The 24,620-nt window shown below is 39.3% G+C and overlaps 1 protein-coding gene across 2 annotated transcripts in view; it reads left to right on the top strand.

Annotated features, from left to right (window-relative positions):
* Window positions 1-24,507, top strand: part of LOC137299035 (fatty acid-binding protein, heart-like) — a 45,644-nt gene extending 21,137 nt beyond the window's left edge. The window contains exons 1-4 of one of the 2 annotated variants that reach the window (XM_067831513.1): window positions 3,972-4,121; window positions 19,596-19,783; window positions 22,157-22,258; window positions 23,384-24,507. In XM_067831513.1, the coding sequence (XP_067687614.1) occupies window positions 4,052-4,121; window positions 19,596-19,783; window positions 22,157-22,258; window positions 23,384-23,437 (414 nt within the window). In that variant the 5' untranslated portion in view covers window positions 3,972-4,051 and the 3' untranslated portion in view covers window positions 23,438-24,507. Of the gene's footprint in view, window positions 1-3,971; window positions 4,122-19,595; window positions 19,784-22,156; window positions 22,259-23,383 lie in introns of those variants that run through there. The other variant, XM_067831520.1, reaches the window with a different exon arrangement.
* The last annotated feature ends 113 nt before the right edge of the window (window positions 24,508-24,620 follow it).

The following is a 24,620-nucleotide window of genomic DNA, read 5'->3' as shown; positions in this document are numbered from 1 at the left end:
TTTCTGTGAGATCGCGGTTTGATTTGTTATCAGAGAAATTATGCCAGAGGTGTAATCAAATGACACAAAACCGTTGCTGTTACCGCTTTCAAAGTTTCAAATATTCTTTTCATGTCTTTCTATTAAATAATTCGAGGAACATTTGCTTTTTTCAGTGCATGAATATGCTAATACGGGGTGAACAGGTTTTGGCTTACAGTCCAATGAAAACATTACAACCAAACACGAAAATAATTTATTTCGGCAGGCGTCTTGTATGTATTTCAAAAAGGAAATAGTAATATGAAAATGATATGTATAATTCGTCACGATACTTATTTATACAGGAAATATCAACTTCATCAAGTCAGTTAGCATTTCCTCGCCGCAACACTCGGTTGGTGTTTGCTCTCATTAACAATTCTCTGCTTATCCTTTTTTTTTAATTTTACTTCTTATCAACTTTGAAATATGAATTTACCCTGAGATAATACATTCCTATCTCTGATATTATCTTGAGTAGGGACAGTGGGGTAGCATAGATGTTAAAGCGTTCGCTCAACACGCCGAGGATCCGGGTTCGATTCCCAATATGGGTACAATGTGTGTAGCCCATTTCTGGTGTCCCTTGACGTGATATTGCTGGAATATTACTTAAAGCCGTGTAAAACTACAGTCACTAACTCACTGAGTCACTGAAGCACTAACTCAGTTATCCGGTGTATCCATAGTGTGTTCTAGCCGCATGTATGTCCAGTCTTTTTTCTCTAAAGGCGCAGTGACATAATATACAAGCTAGTATTTCCCTATCTCTATCCAACAATGCAGTGTTTATGTCAATGTCCGCCCTCGCGGTTGAGAACGCAGATCCTTGCTTCCAGACACACGTGGTCAACACATGGATGCCTTCATCTATCATGGTGCAGCGGTTCTCTTTCTTCTCGTTATACTGGATGTGGTGTATCTCGCCTATAAACACCATTATCTTACACGCATGTCCACGACGGATTTTGTCTATGTTCTTAAGAGAGATAAATGGCTCCGTGGCATGAGGTGGTCACCAAGTTATGTAAGAATCAGATGTATTTGGGTGATCAGTGCTGATATTTGGAACGCAGTAATTGGTGTTTCTTAAAGCTTCAGAGTCGCGCAAACAGGGTTCAATATTGAGCACACACTGTTTAGTTGTTCAGTGCAGTTCATGCAGTGTTTAGATTAGTCCAGACAGTGTTTTGTTGAGTACGTGGAGAGTTAAAAGTATTCCGACAGTGTTTCGTGTGACATATCTTGTTCAGAGCAGTAAAGACAGTGTTTGAGTTGTCCCGACAGTGTTTAGAGGTGTCCAATGTTTAAAGGTATCCAGACAGTGTTTAGAGGTGTCCAGACAGTGTGTAGAGGTGTCCAATGTTTAAAGGTATCCAAACAGTGTTTAGAGGTGTCCAGACAGTGTGTAGAGGTGTCCACTGTTTAAAGGTATCCAGACAATGTTTAGAGATGTGCCGATAGTGTTTCGTGTGACATATCGTGTTCAGAGCAATCCAGAGAGTGTTTAGAGGAGTCCAATGTTTAAAGGTATCCAAATAGTGTTTAGATGTGTCCAATGTTTAAAGGTATCCAGATAGTGTTTAGAGATGTCCAGACAGTGTTTACAGTACCGCAGACTGTGTTTCATGTAATTATTCAAACATTATATTTAGTATACGCAGCTGTGAACGCCAGATACAGTAAATGATAATCTCTATGGCTATATTTACCTAGAAACAGTTGCTATCTTTCTGCATATATGTTTACATACACAAGAAATCGCATATGTTAAACTTTCACGAAAGTAAGCTCCGGTGAATAGTGTCTGTTACAAACTTGCACGTATATCTTCTGTAAATGCTGCTTGAATTAATCAACACCTGCTCCATCCGAAAATATTACAAAAATGCATGAGCAGAAATATGTAAAATCATTTCTACTCTACTACATTTCGTTTGGTTTATTGTGAACTGAGACCAGCTGAAACGGTGCAAGAACTTTCTTAACTAGTCTCCAGACTCTGTGTTGGTGCCCTGTATGATGACGATGATGATGATGATGATGATGACGATGACGACGACGACGACGACGATGGTTGTGGTGGTAGTAATGATGATGATGATGATGATGAGGAGGAGGAGGAGGAGGAGGATGGCATGGCACTCTACCTCAAAGTACAAAGGCGCTGGAATACTCCGAAGCGTTAAACAACAAACAGATAGGCAGCGCTATTCATTGATTACAACGCCCAGACCAAAACTAATGTACCAGATCGCGGGGCGTAGGCACTTTTAGTCTGGAATCAACGTAAGACAACACGAGTCTCTGCCTCCACGGAACAGATCTGCTTCAACCTGTCGGCACGTCAAATAGGAACAGGATCATTTTACACCTGCTGCAACGAAAGCACTTAATGAACAAATAAGATACACCTCGTGGATAAAGAAACACGCACTTGTTTGTTTCGGCAAAAACGGACGTAACAGACCCCCCGCAAGGTCGGCGGTGCCTGTGTAATCAGGTACAGAATATCAACCCTTTGATGTCTCGGTACAAACGAGGTGTGCCTTGAGTTATATGTCAAATATGCGCTAATGTGTCAAGAAAAGTTGTGTTTTGCTTGTAATAGGGTCTCGGGCCTGATTTCTCCCCTGTCAAGGCTTACTTGAAGAATTTATTGTAAGATGTTGACGTTTTCAAACGTCTTCTTGGAAGTGGAACTATATATTGCTCTAAAAATTAAGGACGAAAATAAGTTTTCATCCGGATATACATAATCAGTCGAGTCATAGTTCTTTTGTTATATATGTCAACAATACTTTATAACCGCACTTGTTTTTTTAATTTCACAAAAAGCTACACAAATAGATACTTCACTTGTGACAACACCCTCTTACGACTATATGTTGTAAAAACGTCAAAGTTGGACTTCCTTCTTCAAAGCATGTACTTTGACTTATCTCACTGGACACATCTCTTGAGGAAGATTACCTGTTATTTGTTTAATGAAACGCTATACTTAAGCCTTACTTTAGATAATCTACAAACTATGATTCTTTTCTTGTTAAAAATCTCTTCCTTAATGTTCTCGTGACAGGCATACATCACGTCAATACTGGAAACAAAGGTACATTTCTGTCTAGTATTGTTGGCTGTATTTGTGAGCAGCTGCACATACTGAGATATTTAGCTACCATGTTAGGTCGGGGCATGTGAAATAACCTCCACATGAATCAGTTTATACAAATTATTTGAAAAATGCGTGGCCTTTCACACCAGCAATTTTCACACTAACCGTATAGTTTTCAAATCTTGACATCCTTTCACAAACCTTAAATAACATAATCTGAATATCCCTATCGACATCTGTGCAGTATACTTGTGTAACATAACGAAATTATAAGCATAAAATAACGCTAACTTTAACAGCTGAGTGAGTGAGTGAGTTTTAGTTTTACGTCGCTTTTACCAATATTCCAGAAATATCACGGCGAGAGCGGCAGAAATGGTTTTCACACACTGTACCCGTTGTGGGGAATCGAACCCGGGTCTTCGGCGTGAGCGAACGCTTTAACCACTAGACTACCCCACCGTCCTAACTTTAATAGCTACGATGATGATGATGGGTGGTGATGATGACGACGATGACGATGATGACGATGATGATGATGGTTTTGTTGGTGGTGATACATCTACGTGGAACAGTCTTCCATTCACAGTCACACGTTTCATCTGCACAATGTACGGAACAGTGATATTTGGCCGTAATCCAACACCGCTAAAAAATTCAAGCACTGAGCTAGAAATGCCAAACAAGTTTTGACAAGCAACAAAACAGGACTCATATCAGAATCCAATTGACAATACACAGCTCCACCTTGCTGATAGTTCTTGATTCCGATTAACGGAAGTAGCTGATGTCACGTGACCCTATAACCTATATATAGAGTGCACGGGATTCTGATGATCACTGGCACGTGCCGATAAGAGCAGACGACACGGTAGAAAGTTGTTGGCGAGCAAGTTTCAGTGTCAGTGTGTTGCTATCATGGCTGGAAGCGTTGGACGTTGGGAGCTATTTAGCAGTGAAGGATTTGATGAGTATATGAAAGCAATCGGTGAGTTTGACTTAAATTTCATCGGAATATCCACATACACAGTTTTGTAGCCACGCTTCGCAAACCTTTTGACGAATATCGGAAAACAATAACAATTACCCAGGCTTGACTAATGGAACCCTAGATCTGTTTTCATAAACAACATATGTCAAATGTGTTTTTCAAGTGTAAGACACCCTGACCTTGATGGACTGACAGACAGATGGTTCGTTGTTGATACGTGGTTTTATGATTTGCCGTACATCCCGTTATGTATTTTCTATGTTTACTTTTCCATAATGTAAAGAATCTTGACGTTAACGACACGTACATGCTCATTTTCCATTTATCCAATATGGCTTTATGAAGACCTTCGTGGAACAGATCGTCATATTGGCAATGATATTAGGTTGGATATATTTTCCGAAACATCAAACGACAACGACCTAGTTTAAACACTGAGAGAAAATACACTCCAACCGTTTCGCATCACCGTTACTGGTATGTCCAAAGGAAACGAAGCATAACTGTATAATGCCAAATGAATACGGTAGATAATGAGATCTGTCCCCAAACTGTTCAAACATATAAAATTGTGCTTGAATGTAAACTCACTGGTTGATGATGCAAGTGATAGTATGACAGAACGGCTGTCCACATCAATAGAATCCTTGAGTCATGTTTGGGCGCATTACATGGGTCTAATTCGATTGTCCTGAGTCGGATTTCATTGAAGTTCACTTCATCATGGGTGTAATGTTTTAAATGTTCCAGTGTACATCACTAACAATGTGTTGCAGCTTCACTATTCCAAAGGAATAAACATGCATGATTATCAACACAAGTTTAAACATAATCCCAAGACTTTTAAACGTTCAGTGATGACATTTATTCATTGTATCAGCAGTTCAGAGTTGGTGTCTATTCGTTGTATCAGTAGTTCACGGAGGATGTCTATTCGTTGTATCAATAGTTCACGGAGGATGTCTATTCGTTGTATCAATAGTTCATGGAGGATGTCTATTCACTATATCAGTTGTACCAATAGTTCATGGAGGATGTCTATTCACTATATCAATAGTTCAGAGATGATGGTCTGTTCGTTGTACCAATAGTTCAGAGATTATATGTATTCATTGCATCAATAGTTCAGAACTGATGTCTGTTCATTGTATCAATAGATAGGAGATGGTGTCTATTCATTGTATCAATGGATCGGAGAGGATTCCTATTCAGAATGTGATGAAACCTTACACACATTTTGTAACCGTAAATGAAGAATATTTGAAAAAGATCCTTGTCCGTTGACACTGTTTTACAATGAGGGCTCATGGATTTTTAATGCTTTTCAAACGAATCCCTAGCTTAAATTGGAAAGCAACATATTGATCTCGCTGATTAGCTAATCCCGGTAATTAGATATTTATGGCGAACTGAACACACGACGTAGTGACATGCAAGGTAGTGTTCCATTTCCTCACTCCAACACTTCACACAGCATCTGTTCAGCCAGCCCGCCATGTGGTCGGAGGTAGAGCTAATATTTGTATGTAAGAAGTCGTTTATAGCTTGTTTTATCGTAGAGCGCAGTGCAGCAGTGTTTTAAGATTTTGTTATCGAGGTCAGGGCTGTCATGGAAGAGTGTGTATGTGGTATAGCGCTAATTGATTCAGTTTGGTTTAGTTGAAGAAATACTTGTCTTTTTGTGAATCCATGACATGTTACAATGAAACCAAGACCCTAACACATCTTTCTGAACAGTATCAGTAGGGAAAGTAGATTTGCAAAACATATATCAGAGCGCATTAATTTGTTATTAGTATGAAATATCAAAGTGAATAAGTTGGTTTTTTGTAGAAATCAGGTCTGCACCGAACGCATGGTATTGCCAGATACTGGACTCTCGAGAAAACACTTAAATACAAACAAACTTATATTGCCTTGCTGATGATTTTATCATCAGTTCATTAAGGCTTCCGATAAATCAAACTTCTGCCCTTCACTTGGGGGATCTGTTAGCCTCCGTAATACAGTCTTGAGGACAGTATCACCAATTCCTGGTCATATGTGGGCGTATATCCTTTGCCTTTAATATATGGCACGGCAGCGTCATACACTAGCACACTACAACCTAACTGAAGACCGTATATTTCTGGCCTCCAAATAAAAGGAAATGGAGAATAAGCGTTGTCGCTTCTAATTGACAGACAGCAGTATGTAAGATATATGGCACGTGTCCATTGTGCATGCAAAAAGAGCTGTTAAATATAATGTACAACAGATTGCATCTTTATACTCTTGCCTCCGTTCCTTCTGAGACTCCTATAAGCGACTGAAAACGGCAACCTGCCTGGTAGTGCTTGGTCGTGATGTCTTTCAATTTTTGTTTCAATGTATGACGTCAACGGGGAAAATACCTTTAATTGTAATTGTTCGTTGAAACACATTCCAGTTGGATTCAAGGGAACATCATGGGGAAAATAAGTGGAATGGATCACCGGAAGTTAGTGAGGACATCGAGTGTTCGTAAATGGGGAAACCTGTCCTACCGGTTAGACCCACCATTAAGTAAAAAGGGTAAAGTGCTCTTTGTCAGTAAAGTGCTCGTTGCCACGGGACGGCCAGGACGCACAACGTTTGCATTGTTTGATAACTAACGCCGATCCAGTCCAGTGATTGACGTCATGAGCATCGATCTATATAGTGATAAGATGACATGCAACAGCTGGTCAGTGAGCCTGACGTAAGTGTCGCCTTAAATTATGTTTATTACGAGCACGCATATAACGAATTGTTAGAGTGAGGGAGTTCAGTTTTACGTCGCCTTTATAAATATTCCAGCAACATCACGGCGGGGGGATACCAGAAATGGGGAATCGAACCCGGATCTTCGGAGGGACAGGCGAACACTTCAATACTAGGCTTCCCCACCGAACTGATGGATATAACGAACTATTTTCATGGTCCTGACCGATTGCTGTATATAACAGATTGTATATAACGGATTGTCTTGCTTGTTTTGTATTTTGTATTCCGATGTATTTTATTTACGTAGTCGTTTGTTATGCGAACTTGGCGTATATTTGCTATTTTCCTATTTGTGTGATTTCAATAAACAGCAATCTGTTGACATATTTCCGTGCACATGGCATGTACTTGATGACAAGGAGTGCAACAGACTATCACCAATGTTTAGTGCTGGGTTATCAGGTACACTGGCATGGATAAGCTGACAAGCACCTGTTCATACAAGAGATACCAATATCATATCACCTGTTTGATCGTCAAGGGCTCTTTGTCACTTGCAGGAGGTATGAGCTTGAAGGCCGCGACCAGGAACAAATACAGGGCACATTTCATAGAGCGACCTTAACGCTCTGACTATCGTAAACCCGTGTTAAGTATGGGATATAACCGCTCTGATCACAAGGTCCTGGTTCTAGAACTGGTGTACTCGGATGCTTACACGACCTCATCCTGTGACATGTGGCTGTGTATTTCAATCAGACACCGTTCACTGTCTTGACTGTCGGGAGAAAATTGATATGAACAGTATTTGCAACTTCTTAAAAATAAATTCATGAGAAAATTTATAATACTGATGAAACAAATATTACAGTTTGGAGGAGGTATATTCTTTAAACGTCTAAATGTGGTAATATTTCAGTTGGGAGTCTCCATAATCAGAGAGCTATCATGTTCTACAGCCACGCCAATTAAACGTACTCATGACATTGTATTTCGAGAATCACTGGATCATCTGGTCCAACTCCCTTTAACAGAAATCAATAATTGCAAATTGCCGAGCGAGTTCCACTTGAAACACAAACTAACATACTTTGTCAGTATATGACAGAAATACCAGGTGTTTTCTGTGTATTGTTTTGTTAATATCAGAGGCTAAGAGCACATTGCTCTAATTAAAGTAAAATAATAAATAATTGTAAGTAATTGTTCGTTTGAGCGTCAGGTCTGTGCAACAGCTTTCTCCAAAACACATCCATCAATTCTCCACTTTGACTTGTGGCACATAAATATCTGCGCTGATCCCCTGGGTCACTGACGAAGACGATTCGTCTGCTAGGGTTCCTATCAAGTATATGTTTCGGAAGCTAAATAAATCTGACATTTTGCTCAACGAGTTATGTTTCTCGGTAAACAACACTCCCGCCACCTGTTTTATCTGTAGGCGTTGAGGTCGCGTGTTCATGCATCACCGTATTGGTGTGTTTAGCGCAACAATTTGTGATTCAGTGTGATCGGCTAATTCGACTGTAACGTCCAGGGGTACGTCTAACGGTACGGTAGCGATTTAGAGGCACAGCCGCCCACAGACTCGATGCACCTTACACATGTGTATATCCTTGCACGTCTGTGTTCATCCCAAAAGGTGTAGGGGTGCATGCAAAAAGATGTTGAGAACGGATCCGTCTAGAAGTTCTAAAGATTTTGGTTCTGAGGTGTTTAATGTTGTACAATAGGCACAAAAGGCGCTGAAATCATTTCCTATTTGGGCAAATCAGTTGTTTGATTTTACAAAGCTATAAGTTGCAATCAACATTAGTTCACTTGCTTTGTGGCGTGAAAGAAAAGCAAACCAGTATATTAGTCTGTTTCACAGTCACCGAACCAAAGTATTTCCGTTCCCTTCAACCTTTTCTTCTATGCAAATATCCTAAATGAAAAAGAGTCTATACTTCTTCCTCAGGTCGCCATGGGCCCCCTTTCAATTAAAATGGAGCTGTTTGTTTCCATCAAAAACAAACATATATTCAGAGACTGGGAGTTTGTGTACCTATCTGTGTAACATTGCCCTTAGTTTCCAGATTGTTGATCCCTACTTAGATAAGTTATAGTTCATTTGGAAAATAAACACCACACTCAGTTCCTATTTGAAATTCAGTTTAGCTGATATTCCAGAATACAACATCGGCTAAATACACTTCATATTCGCAAAGTGCTTATTGTACGTAAGATGACAGACGGTAAACATTTTAACGCGTTTAGTTTTCATCCACGACCTTGCCTTAATCTTATCTCTATGGAATTGTAGGCATTCACCGTGCTACCAGACTGATAGAGTGCCAGTTTGAAGGAGCAAAACATTTGAGACGTTAGTGAAGTTATGATTGGGAGTTGTAGATCTGCACTCGATGAACACATATATAGAGGTTATTACATGGGTTCCCATGTCATACTATGTCTACTACACGAGTGCCTAAATGTTGGTATTTCCCGAGCGAGGGTTATACCGATATTAAGGTACGACTGTCGTAAACATGGTATGCAATGGGCACGAATATAATATTCTATTTATCATCGAAGTCGTCAAATTGAGGAACATAAACCCAAATCTGCTTTCAAACGTAGGCTGGCTGGCTGCAATCGCTGCATGTTGAACGCAACGTCATGGAGGAACCGTGACGTCATGGCGTTATTTACTGCGTCACGTCACCAAGACAAAGTGATATTTTGACCTAGGGCATCGTACAAATATAAACCCCGATATTTTGTATGTAACTCGTATGTAATATTTGCAGCAGTCAAATCTCATCTATACATAACATGGCGCTATGGAAAAGTTTAGTCACTGATCCGAATAAAATACGTTAACTTTATATTTTCGCAACTAGTCGAGTCATTATATATAACCTGAATGCTTGACTGACAAATCACTTGGTCCTGCTGATGTATTGAAATCTCTCACCATGCACGACGAGCTACATAAATTTTGTAAAACTCTTGTTAATGTATCTGGGCCATTTCTAAAATTACTGTTTTAATAGTTAATGAATACTGTAATCAATAAATTGTGTTTGGAGTAGTGGAGAAAGTCAGTGTGTGAAAGGTAGGAGTAGAATAGCGTGCATGTGCCACGTTGGATTTGTTTTACTTCCGACAGACGGAAAAACCACTTAAATAAGCTGAGAAATAACAGGGAACCTCGGGACATCGTTCACTTTCTATACGATAATAGTGCAAGAATTGTACAATGCCTTTGCAAACAAATGGAATTATTTTCACAATTCTGGAATCGCTAGAGTTAGTCTGTTGGATACAGGTTATCAAATCTAAAAGTTCTCGTTAACAAGTTCTAATTTCAGACTGTGCTTAGATGAGTAATGCATGCAATCTGTTTTGTTCGTCGTTTTACTGGTATTCAACATTTTGTGGAATTAGTGCTGTAATATTTATAAACGAACAACTACCAAGTAGACGTTCAACGAAGAAGAACTCGTATTAGGCAAAGCGGCTTTTTAAACTCCTCGGGGAGTTCCGCTATTTATGGGATCGTATTACATAGTGGATCAGTGAGATAGGGCTGTCCCAGGGAAAAAGTCTAGAGAGTCGTTATCGTGCTCTGTTCACACCAGTTTATGGCCTAGCATACCTTTCGCCATAAATTTAGAATGAAAACCATTTTGAAAACTACTCGAATGCATGCCGATTTTAAAGTACTGATTTCCCTCGAGGGCTTTGATCACATGTTTTACATGGTATATAGATAGCCGATTCTTCCACAACAGAATCAGTGTCATTATCGGAGAAGTCCTTTCTGATTCAACTCTGTTTCAAATTACCCTATTAGGTTATTCGGAATCGTAATCTTGTTCAGCATATGAGGCTAAGCGATCAATTATGCATATATTAATGTCCGTCCTTTACTATCTGTGTTCATCGGGGCACTAACGTAGCCTAATCGTTAAAGCGTTCGCACGTCATGCCGAAGACCTGGGTTCGATTCCCGGCATGGGTGCAATGTGTGAAGCCCATTTCTGGTGCCCCGTGATAATGCTGCCATGGAATATTGCAGAAGCGGTGTAGAACTAAATTCACTCAATCTGTGTATCTGCTGTGTCATTCTGAGACATGTTCACGGTCTTTGCGTATGTAGCAACTCGTGATTATGAACAGTTTCCGTTCCGGTTATAACACGGTATCACGTATTTACCTACCTCACGCTTAACCCACTCAAGGTGACTCACCACGTGGTCTCGTAGATCGCTTGTTTCCGAACTGCGAGGAGGCTAGTTCCGGAATAACACTGTCGATGAGAGTTGTTGTGCTTCCGATCACTGAACATGAATTGGACTTTATCTCTGGATAATCGAAGTAGTTAACAATAACATCGTAGTCTGAATGTCAAAATGATCTGGTAAGCTAAACCTAACCTTGTTACAAAGAGACTGAGTTGGGTTTCAATTTATATCAATTCGAATCGGATTACTATGGCAAGTTTTTCAGAAGTGATTCAGACTCTTGCCACTTTAGAGAGCTACACAAGCAGGGCATGGTGCTAACAAACCTAGAAACATTATCGGAATTCGAACACCTGCCAGGCATTTCTGGCATGCCCAAGGGAGGTAATTCTGCACAGCGAATTGTGTAGGCCTGTGACGAGTTGCTACATATTCTCCGACCTTGTTAATTTTATGAGTAATATCCTAGCAAGATCACATCTTTGGACACCGAGACTGGATTTCATTCATACGGTGGGTGCAGAACTGGACTATCAGCGTGGCGGAGACTTTCCTCCATGCCATCGCCCATTCTGCATTAATGATTTCAAGCTGTGGAATGCTTTCTGTTGTTTGCAAAATGGTTTGTCTCTGCCCCATTTCACCCATTCCACATTGTAATCCTATAGCACTTAAAGGGGGGCGAGTTCAGATTGATCTCAATGTGCTTAATACTTGCCTTTTCTTACCAAACCTTTAAGAGTGTAAGCATTCGTGTGCAGTCTTGCACTTTCTAAAGTTTTTGTTTTAGCAGACTTGCAGATTTTGCACTGAGTGTGAGACATGTACAGACCTATAGCAGCAACAAACCGATATCGTATTACGCAAATTCGTATGGGTGACAAAGACATACAGTGGTTCGCCATATCCTTAAAATGGCAAGTATTACCAATGGAGAACATGGATTTTACAGGAGTTTAAACTTTCACGTTAACAGGCCTGGGAGTTTGTATACATTATTACTTTGAGATATTATATCCACTTTTACAAAGTGTTACACTCTAGTTTCTTATGTTTTGGGCATTAATTTCAATGGTCGTCTTTACATACCACAATCTTTTGAACATTTAAAGTTTCAAACTACATGTAATTGCCATAGATTTCCTGTTTTTGATGGTAATCGCGATCAACATATACTGGGCAGCAAAGCAAACGCAAGTTTCGACAAAAATGAAATCTCACGATAGTAACAGTCCAAGTGTGTGTCTTCTGTTTTAAAAACCTGCGTTGCGTTTCTTTTGCTGCTCAGTATAAATGAAACATTAGGTCATAAGGTTCCCTCTGTGGTCAAGAAATCAATATAATTATCTAGTAATCCTGTACTAATCCTATCACTACCCCTAATCCATTAACTAATCACGTGTATGTATTGTGTACACATGGTAATCCCCTCACTCCTAGCCTTGTAATTGACAGAGTCTTCAGAGTGACCCTAAGCGAGTTTAGTCGGACGGGATCAATAAAACAGGGCAATTATTTTATGTCTGTCTTCTTCGTCTAATGGAGACACGTGACTGTCAGATATTTTTGAATCTGGAGCATTTTCGACTTTTTGCATTTCATTATTATTGACACCTGTTTTCTATGGAGCTATTTGGTATTTAATTACTTGAATAAAACTGAAAGTATTCTTGAAACTGTTGTACCCAGAAACAAATAGGTCATCGATTAATATATCGATGTTTGGGGAAAAGTACTGTTTTTACGCAGGTGAAATTAGATGACAAATTATTAAGTTTTATTTATTTTATAAAGTATTGATGTTCACGTGTGAACGCATTGGCTGCTGAAATAGACTGAACTTGTCAAATGTGGCATCAAGTCTCATCCGATGTGAAATGGGCTTTCAGTAATCAGTTCCTCTTCTTATCGTCGTTTGAATAAATTCGTTTGACTTGTACGCATGGACCTGTGTCCAACCCGGCCTCTAATGAACGGTCCATGACGAAGGTTGATCCAGTGTTTAACACTATACAAAGAAACAAGTGCAGTTTGTTTGTTAATGAGGTTCACTGGGTACGGTTCCGAAGCGGTCCATGCATGGTCTTGGAATACATGTCCTGAATGTTGTTAAATGAAGTGGCCTGATCAATGTGCAGGGTTGTTAAGTGAAGTGGCCTGATCAATATACAGGGTTGTAGCATTCGTTGCGCGGACTAAATAAAACAAATTAGTTACCAGCCCGTTAGTTTCAATATCTCCATAATATATAAACCCATCTGTGTAAATTATTTCCTAATACGGGATCACATTTGATATGTCACATAGTGCATACTTCTTAATACGAACATTGTCTGATATAAAGTTTGCTGATTTGATTTTTCATTTTGAAAGCTATCACTTTACCAGTGTTAGTTGAAGATAAGAAAGTGAATATTGAATTGAATATTTTTATGTGGTAACATCTGAGTTACAAAAATGTAAATGTACACACAATAAATTATTCGAAGCATGTGTTATGTATTTGCTTTACAAATTGGCCATGCTAACAAGGACGGCGAAATATAACATGTTGTGTTACATTCAACAACGTTATTATTACCTTTTCATACTTAGCTTGTACTTTGTTTTCTTTATTTGCATTTAATATGTCACATGCATAACGTTTATGCATTCTTCTGTTAATCATGGCCAGGTATGTTTGGCTATACTTTACTTGAATATGCATAAAAACATCATTGTGCCAAAGTTGAAGAGACGTGGGTAAAACCTTTGAGTTATCCAACAATCTGTACAACCTATGAATGATGCAAATGATGAAAGCATACAATGGGACCTAAAGGTTTGCTCGAGCGAACCAGAATTGCTATGCAGTTAAGTTCGACAAAACGGTGTTGACTGTTACACATCGCGTCGTTTAAACAGTTTTCACTGGTAACTCTTTTGTTAACAGTTATATATCTGGCTATTAGTTTACTATTTTTGCTGAATGTACACAAAGGTCCAATAACTTTAAATGTCAATGATTCAGGCTTGAAATAATTCCGGCATAAACATGTCGGAAATCATGTGAATCGGCATCTTATTTTGTCCTTAACTTCAGTTCCGCATCACTGGGGATTTGGTATTGTGCGTTAATTGAAAAGGCTGGTTCTGGATTAATATTGGATATATTGACGGTTATCCCGCTGGGATTATCAACCACTAAGCCATGTTATAAACTCCCAATCAGTCAGACTTGAGTAAAATTAAACATAATGTCAGCAATGATTTCATTGATAAGATGGGAATTGTTCTCTGGAGCTGAAGGGGTTTGATTGGGACCGAGGGAATATTTCTGTTCCTCATATTATCGATCACTTTTAAATAATACATCATTAGCACGTGCATGTGTTAGAGGCGCACGATGAGCTGGCCAAAAAGTCAATACAGTCAGTCGTGTCCTTTTGAAACCTCACTATCTCATTTGTTGGAAAATATCAGTACATCCATGATTGGATGGCATCTGTGGGGCCCTCTTTCATCTCATGTCATTTGCACTTTCGATTGTAGTTGATGAGGCACGAGGCCTATCTTATGCCATTTAGCTCTAAATTTAGAAACATTGCGTTTCCATTCTAGGTTCCTCTTCTTATCCTCGTTTTAATACGGTACATGCCCTTTGTTTGCAAACATTTACAATACAGTGTTTGTAATTAAGGATGGGGTAAATTAGTGTAGGTTTTGTGAGAGAGTTCGTGCAGAAATGTGTAGGCCATATCTTTTTCGCATGAAATTTTCAATACAATCCTGAATCATTTGAAAACATATTGTTTGTCTTGATGTACTTTATAAACTTAAATAGATCAGAAAGTATGCGTGCTTCCAAACGCGCACACAAAATGTATTTTATGTTGTTTTGTTGGTTTTTTTAACTGATTCATGCCCCAAGGATTCGATGGCCCACTAAGACTTATAAACTATTCGGCTTATAAACTCGGAAATGTGCTACAATTCAAAATAGGGAATTGCATCAGATGCCGTTCTCAAATTTGATTTGGAAATGGTCTCCACATGTCTGCCATAAAACATTTTGAAAGCTTCACTGCAACCTTGAAAGTGTAAATCTTGATTAGTCAACTTCTGATGAAGAGTGATGTGACGCCGTTTGAAATCTTGCTAAGGGAACAGGATGGACCTATTGGAGGATTGCTGGCCATAAAGGGAAAATGACTGTTGGAAAGTTGAAGACTCCCCACTTGTAAGAAATAGGACCTGTGTGCTAAAAGCTGAACGGTTTCACGAGAATGACTTTGATATGAAAGGCATTGTGCATTTTACTCAAGATCAAACAAAGATGACACCAGCAGTTCGCTATAAATGATAACATCAAGAGAATGTTGCATGTAATGTTAAAGCATATTTTAAGAATGATATTTGTCCAATGGGGTCACCTAGTGGAGGAGGAGTTTGTCCGTCAGGGTGCTATGATTCCCCCACGACACAACAACGACAGTTAACTTGACACTCGTTGTAATGTTGCTGGAATACCGAGTAGCATAAAACCTCACACTGGAGATGTTATTTGGACAGAAATCCTGCTTGTGACCTACAATGAGGTATGATAAATTTAGGCAATAATCTAATAACAGAAGAATTGTCATCCGAATTTATAACCACTCAGCATGATGAGATCCTGGAAATGAATTGTACACATGTATCGATTTAGATCTCATTTACAACATTGTGACGCGCTGCCGACCCGCCTATCACGCACGGCTGTACACAGCAATAGTCCTAACTGATTAATGACTTCACTGTTTCAAGAGCAACAATCAAGGGCGTCAGTATTTCCACAGTTATGTGAGGGTTTGGCATATGGACATAACTATAACGGTGTGTCAAGCATACACCTATACTTCACGTCATGACTCACTAGAGTCAGTACTGACACTTTGTTCGAACAGCTGTTCTAAACTAGATTTTGCAAAATATCCCATAGTGTTTATGGGCACTGTTTACACATGAGGTGATGTACTGTAAGATAATTTGCTTGATTGACATTTAGAGGTTGGTAGGTAATATGACAAGCGAGTAGTATGGATTTACTTGGTCTTTAATACTTACAACACGACGTTTCTGGGCTACTTCATGTCCCTTCGTCAGGTGAATAACATGATAACAAGCAAAATCTATAGTAGGCACAGGAAGCCAGTGAAATAGTATTACAGATTGATGTACAGACATCAAGGGTGTTAAGTAATATGTTTTGATTTACATATTTCAAAGGGATTAAGTAGTATGTTTATACTATGGACGTACAGGATGTTTATGCAACCAGAAACACATATATGAAATAATAAGATATCAATGTATACGTTTTCTCTATGTCTCCATTAAGCACTGTTTTCATATATGTGTTTTTCCATCACTGTTTTCAAAGGTGGCTTCCAATCAATTCTCTCATGCATATCCAAGTAGCCCAGAAATGTCGTTTTACAAATATCAAAAAAGTTGTAAATCAGAAATGATCATTATGAATTTAATAAATAATAGAAATTAGTGAAAATTGAAGAATTGTTAACAAAACGTTAGACCAAAAAGCATATGTTCACGTGCACAGTATTTGCACATGCTTTTCAGCAACTTCATGATCCTCTTACAATTCATCTGCATAAAGTATACAGTTAGTTCCCCAATGGTAGTGGAGAAATCAATCTTTGATGCAACCATATAGTGTTTTAAGTGAGTGTAAACTTTTGATGGGGAGGATATGTTCCGAAAAAATATACTTTCTGTCACAAACAAGGATGAAGCTACAGGTTTATTGAGGTCTTTCCTCAAAGGTGTAACTTACAAAGATATCCCCATTTGGACGCGTACAAGCATGAGCTGCTCTTCCGTCTTGAGTGGGGGAAAGTGTTCAAGTAAACACCAGAATAGGGATTCATCTAACTATAGATGTCGCTACAAGTGTCCCTTAGATATAGAAGAACTCAGAAGGGTGTTTTCATAGATCGTACATGTATATATAGAGCTGAATATGAGTTTCAGCATTATGTTATTTTCTGAAATATGTTTATTTACTGATTAAATGTTTAGAGCGAAGTTTACCTGTTTACCTATGTCTACTAATGTACACCCCTTTCAAACAGATTCTTCCAGATATACAGTATTTCCTGTTGGCATACAGTAAAGGCATGGAATGTACACGGTTTCTCTCTCTTGTCCTGCGTCTGTGTTTATCCAGTATCAGACCCGCTGACTTCCTGAAGCTTATCCCTAAGGCTGATGTCTTAATTTCCGAATTTTCTAGACTTCAAAGATTAACATTCACAATCAGTCTTCTGCGTTTCCCTTAAATTCTGCAACTGATATGTCAGGTTTTTTATGCAGTCTTACTGATTCCACAAAAATACCCTTTGAAGAGAAATGCACCCACAAGGTTGTGATATTCTGTTTATATCAAGACATTCTGATTCATCCGATATCATGTTTCATAAACAGGCTCCTTGCGTTTGTACTTGAAGGAGGATTGAAAAAAACTCAACACCTCAGTACTCGAATGAGAATTGGAAAACAAAAACAGTCTAACACTGATTATTCGGTCTTTCTGTCAAGATAAGACCATAGGCATTTGTAACTAGAAGGATACAGCCCCAGTAAATCAGATACATTGGCACCGTCTACTGATTAGAAACGTTTGTCATTGACGCCCATGTTTTTGCATGTAAATCACAAAAGTAATTATTGTTTTCTCGGAATCGTCACTGATGTCTATTGTTTAGTCTTCATATTTATGAAAGAAAAGGTCATGAGTGAGTCTCTGAACCTCCTGATAATTAACGACACGAGTAGAGTATGTTATCAGTATTCGATCAGTTCAGCCTAACATTTACATTGTGTGGCATGACTGTGTGTCATGGTGACCTTGTTTGTTGTTCATGCTGTCATTCACTAGTCTGCTAGATCCCGACTCAGTTATGTACTCACAATGTCGCAAGGGAGGTGGAATATATGGTGTAAAACAATAACCACCCGGCCCATTATAGGATTATACTGGCATTCCTTTTGCAAAAGGCATATATATTCTTTTAAATTGTCGACAAAAAGAAGTTAGTAAAGAATTCCATGCTTAGGATGCTCCATTGTCTCGGTTATCAACCGAAACAGTTGAATAATCCCGTGCCTTACATCTTACCGATGTGTCTATTTAGTTTATGGGCGTTGAATAGCAACTTCAACAAACAATATATACACACTGAATTTTAATTACCTAGTTTTCGAATACCACATTTGTCAAGGTCTATCACATTACATAATCTAAACAAATAAAGCTGAAACATGGCATTCCATAAGTTTGAATACGTATACATACATATATACAATCGCTTTGGGCTGTGAACATGGCAAACATAACGCTATTCTATGGCATTGATTCTCTACGAAGGAATGTTTAGACAAGGGTGGGTACATATGAAACACATCAGACAAGCATACAGTTGACTTTTATTGCCAGAGCTATTTTGACTGGATGCAAAGAATTCCTGCTCCTGATGCCAGGCAAGTTCTATGTTAAGTTTTGCCATAGATGCAAGGTCAGTTGTGAGGACTTTGTGTTTGCGACCTGGCTTCGCTGTTCCATTTACACGAGGCGTTAAACCCATTTACACTATCAGTGAGGTATCTGAATACGTAATGTAAATACAGCGTATGCTTTCCTTGATAATATTTAATGTGTTACACATTGCCTTGCCTTGAGCTTGTCTCGTTCCGCTTGTGTCTATCTCTTTACATAGGTGCAAACACCCGTGGCATTGTGTCGATACCGAACTGAAATATGTATACTAGACTACTTTTAATAGGGACAATCAGGTATGTCGGTCCTGATACTCACTTATCATACGAGAATACTATCTAAATATACACTATATGTTATAAGATTAGTTACATCCTATTATACACGCGTCATGTTATAAGATTAGTTACATCCTATTATACACGCGTCATGTTATAAGATTAGTTACATCCTATTATACACGCGTCATGTTATAAGATTAGTTACATCCTATTATACACGCGTCATGTTATAAGATTAGTTACATCCTATTATACACGCGTCATCTTATGAACAATAACTATTTCTCATATATACGTGATTATTTTTTTAGAATGAATACTGTCTATCTATACACATGAAATGTGAGTATAATTCTACCTATATTTACACATGATCTAAAATATGAATACTTTTTGTCGTGGACATTATGTGAATATGCAGTCATCAAAAGAAGAGAAAAGAAACAATAATTCTCATACCGACTGGTTATTAATTATGCTCATCACTCGGCACCAAAACAGGTTGCATCAGAGTTAGGTTTATCATCAGGTGTGCTGTACACAATGGCTTGTGTCAGTAGGTTTCAGTGGTTACATATACATTTAGAACACATACTCACCCACCTCACCCACTTACTCACTCAGTCATTCACCCACTCAACCACTCACCCACTCACCCTCTTGACTCATCCACGCTCTCACTCACCCACTGCTTCAGGTGTCTCCCACGACAACATAGAGAAGGCGAAGAGTGTCCTGTCTGCTGGGTCGAAGCTGGTGCAGGATCTCTCCAACAATGGCAGTTCCTGGACCATCAAGACCATCACCAGCGCCGGAGAGAAGGAGGTCACGTTCACTCTAGGGGAAGAATTTTCAACAGCAACTCTCGATGGAAGGCCTGTGAAGGTATGTACACATCCCTTTTAGTTACTACTGATAGGGTGATGGTTGTATTCTTCCCTTGCTGACATCTACCATTATCCAGGGTGTAATATCTTCATTTCATCATCTTTCACAACCTGGTCTCATTCGCCAACATGTCTTCAGTTTAAGCCCGATTTAAATAATAATAATAAAACAATGATGAAAATCTCCACGCAACAGAGCATGTTTAAAGCGTTAACACACTGATTATTATTACCCCTGATAACCCAAGCTGCCAAGCGCTCGAAGGTTATAGTCACACGACTTTATCCAACCTGGTACCCATTTTCTGCAGGGTAGATTGACAAGATACCCAAATTACCTCGAGGTCGAATGACATTGCACACTAGAGGAAGGTCTGGATAGGCAAAGGCAGTAGTCTGGCGATTGAAGTGTGCTAGTTGGGACTGGTTATTGCCAAATGTCACCAAAACTGGACCTTGCCGATTTCACTAGTTCGTGTATACTGTGAGTGAGTGACTTGAGTTTTACGGTGCACCCAGCAACATTCCAGCTATATGGCTGCGGTCTGTAAATAATCGAGTCTGGACCAGACATTCTAGAGATCAACAGCATGAGCATCGATCTACGCAAGTTGGAACCGATGACGTGTCAACCAAGTCAGCGAGTCTGACTACCCGATCCCGTTAGTCGCCTGTACAAGTCATTAGAGATGAATTTCTGTTTATGAATACTCGGACTGAAAAACATATGTTTTATAGTGACTAAACTTTCTCCTTTTGACTTAAACGTTAGAAGAGCAGGCACTATAACGGAAATCACTTATGTCTATCTACGTAAAATTGTCAAAAACGTATAAAACGTCTTCTCATAAGTATCAACCTCCAGGAATCTGCGAAATTAATAAATTAAGAAAGTCAAAGACTTTTTAAAAAAATTCGAGAAGAAAAATAAGTAATTACATATTTAAAATTTGATCATTAAAACTTTGATAATGTTTCAGAATCTTCTTCTAAGACGCCAATCTGACAATTTATGTACTTTTATAGTGCATTGACCACGTAATGGAATAACATTTCGTTCAGTCTTTTAAAATTATATTCTTCATTTGTGAAAAATATTTCAGCACCGTCACCCTACTGACAAAACGGTTCAGTGGGATATATTGCACAACAATTGTGATCGGGTATTATTATTCAATATTCGTGGCATCATGGTTCTCTGGTGCATGTGACCCTGTCACCAGGAGAAATAAACAGGTCCATTTCGAGCTGCTCAAAGAAAGATATTCGGGGAAAGAACGCTGTAGTTACTATCCGCCATTGGGATTTGGGATTTGAATGATTTACCTAGAATAGGCCCTATGGTGCTTCAGTCATGGGTTTCAAGGTTGCTACACAACAATTGGTGTCACTGTGTCAAAGTCAACTGGGATATCATCCGAGACGGGCATAACTACTCTACACGACTTTTCTTGATTTCCCTGGGGCCAGTGGATACACGCATTTCTATATTCCTTGGTCTCACTGTCTGTAGATACATTCAGTGGGAATGCCAGGGAGCAAGGTCTGTCGGCGTCAGTGGAATCAGAGCGCCACAAATACTTTGGTTAACACGCGTGGACAGTCACATTTTGTCATGACCATGTGCAGTGCTATTTACTGGCGAAGAGGACTGGTTCCGTTTCTTGGTGTTGTTTTGGAGGAAACGGTGATATGATTGCTGCTTCAGGCTGTCACGGATGACTCGATATGGTTGCTGCTTCGGGTTGTCATGGATGACTTGATGTGACCGCTGGTTCATGTTGTAATCACGGATGACTCGATATGGTTTCTGTGTCAGGTTGTAGTCACGATTGACTTGATATTGTTGCTGCTTCATGTTCTAAACACGGATAACTCGATGTCGTTGCTGTTTCAGGCTGTCACGGATGACTTGATATGATTGCTGGTTCATGTTGTAATCACGGATGACTCGATATGGCTGCTGTTTCAGGTTGTAGTCACGGCTGATTTGATAGGGCTGCTGTTTCAGGTTGTAGTCACGGATAACTCGATATGGTTGCTTTTTCAGGTTGTCACGGATGACTTGATATGGTTGATGCTTCAGGTTGTCAAGGATGACGTAATGATGTGATTGCTGTATCAGGTTGTAGTAACGGATGACTCAGTGTTGGGATTGCTGTTTCAGGTTGTCACGGATGACTCAGTGTTGTAGTTGCTTTTTCAGGTTGTTGTCATGGATGACTCAATGTTGTGGTTGCTGTTTCAGGTTGTCACCGATGACTCAATGTTGTGATTGCTGTTTCAGGTTGTTTTCACGGTTGACTCATTGTTGTAATTGCTGTTTCAGGCTGTTAACATGGGTGACTCAATGTTGTGGTTGCTGTTTCAGGTTGTTGTCACAGAGGAAGGGAGCAGCTTGGTGGAGATACAGAAGGGGGACGGTTTTGAGACCAAGAACGTGAGGACGGCATCCGGAGATGAGATGGTCATGGTGGGTGTAAACTATTTAAAGGATGAATACAAACATGCTCTCTTTATCTAGAAGTCAAGCGCGAAGTTGTTTCAACTTTCAAAACCAGGTAAAACTTTTAAAAGGTTTTATGGTAGACACGTGAAGAAAATTTCAAAATCCCACGCATCAGTGACCGATGCAATTCCATATCTTAACTTGTACCAGGCCTCCCGATTTTTTTCAGATGAACTATTCATTAGTGAGTGAATTGAGTTCTATGCCGCACTCAGCAATAGTCCAGCTATTTGGCGGCGGTCTGTAAATGATCGAGTCTGGACCAGACAATCCAGTGATCAACAACATGAGCATCGATCTGCGCAAATGGTAACAGATGGCATGTGTCATCCAAGTCAGCGAGCCTGACTACCCCGATCCCGTTAGTCGCCATTTACGACAAGGATAGTCGCCTTTTATGGCAAGCATGGGTTGCTGAAGGCCTATTCTACCCCGGACCTTCACGGTTCCTTTTGACTAGTCTTTACATATGTTTATGACGGGTGTCACCAGTGGCTAAGGCTACTGTTACCTTTTCCTGAACTGACTTGCTGGTCTGGTTGAAACATGTCATCGTATCTCAGTTGCGTGTATCGATACTCGTGCTGTTGATCACTGTGATGTCTGGTCCAGAATCGTGTATTATAAACAACTCCCATATTACAGGAATATGGCTTCGGGTGGCGTTAAACAACAAATTAACCAACCAATGGTCAACAGCCGATATGGATCCGTATTATGGGCCCAACTGCGGGTCAGAAGATCGATTAACTGAGCCCTGTTCCCTATCCAGTTCCCCTACTATATAATACATAACAAACGATTAATAGTAGGAGTGCTGGCAGGTGAAAACAAAACAGGGCTAAGTTTATATCGATTTTCTGACTTGCAGTGGGGGCCAATTATCAGTATGTACAGGCATGAAAACCGCTGTCATGTTCACTATGGTATATATCTACGTTTTAGTATTGATCTATCTCTATGTACAAGTAAGTGAAACATTGCTAGAAATATCGTGTACGCGACACCCTTTCTGTCTATGAATTTAAAGATTAGTTCACTCATTGCCATAGCCATTTCTAAGTCAAAATCTGCTGTTTCCTTTTTCAGACAATGACCGGAAGTGGAGTGACGTGTACCCGGAAGTACAAGAAAATTGGTTGAACAAATCACCTGACCATGTGAACTTTAGCAGATGTAGTACCACTTTATGTGCAATTGTGTCCAATGTTAAAGGTCTATCTCGTGTTCTGATTCACGTGAAGGAGATGAGACGAGTATTTCAAAATTATTTGTCTGAGCGCTTTGAGTCCTTTCGTTCTTCCCCAGTTGTACTTGAAGATATCTGACTGATCACTGCCAGTTTATGGGTCCGTTGCTATGGTATTTATATATACAAAATCATGGGACTTGACTGAGGTTTTATAACTTTGACGGAAAAGCGAATATTGAAGTCAATGCTTCCTGTTTTTGTCCTGGTTAGAAAACATTCACACACCTTATTGATTAGCATCAGAAAAACATGCAACAGATATGTACAGTAGTGACAGCACAGGAATACGTGACCACAGCTATTCTGAAAATAAACATATTGTCGGTAGTAGATGACAACGTCGGAGTTATACCTGACCATCACACCAGCGTCATAATTTGTGTCAAATGTTTTGTCAAATTTGCATATCACTGCCAGCCCTGTTGGAAGAAGGTGAAGAGGTGTATCTCAAAAACAATTGAAATTTCACACATGTCGTAACTTCAAGATAATAAAACTACCATTTCTCAGACAGTAAACTCACTGGGAAGACACTATCCCGCCAAAATGTGCTTCTTTTGATCTTAAAGCAAAGATTTTGTCTAAATTTTACAATATAATATAGTTTTCAAAACGTGATCGGGTAGCCAGAGACTAAAATTATATCAGTACAAATTAAAGTTTCGACTAGGGGTCTACATTGGAAACAATCCTTTAAATTTAAATGCACCGTATGTATTTTAATGCAAGCAAAATAAGCTTCTGTTGTGATATGTGTTCAGCCTTTACGTGAAACTGTGGTCTAGAAACAAGTCTTCAGGGATGTTCGTGTGCTATTTCATTTTACATGGCATTTGTTCTGATTCTACACAATTGCAATACATGTCCATGTCGAGTTAGCTTTTTATGTATGTTTTAAGTTGTAAATCGTGTTGTTTTTACACATGTGACAATACTGGTTAATAAAAAAAATTTCATTGTACGTATGTTCCACTTTTCTCTATTTCTGAACACTGGTTACTTCCACATTCCGCAAAACAAGCTTCGTTCTCACTCAATATGATCCTGCTTAGATATTCTTTATGTAGTCGGAAG

The sequence above is a fragment of the Haliotis asinina genome, chromosome 1, assembly GCF_037392515.1.
Source record: "Haliotis asinina isolate JCU_RB_2024 chromosome 1, JCU_Hal_asi_v2, whole genome shotgun sequence".
Lineage (NCBI taxonomy): Eukaryota > Metazoa > Mollusca > Gastropoda > Lepetellida > Haliotidae > Haliotis > Haliotis asinina.
Note: the sequence above shows the minus strand (reverse complement) of the source record. Positions and strands in the feature narration are given on the sequence as shown.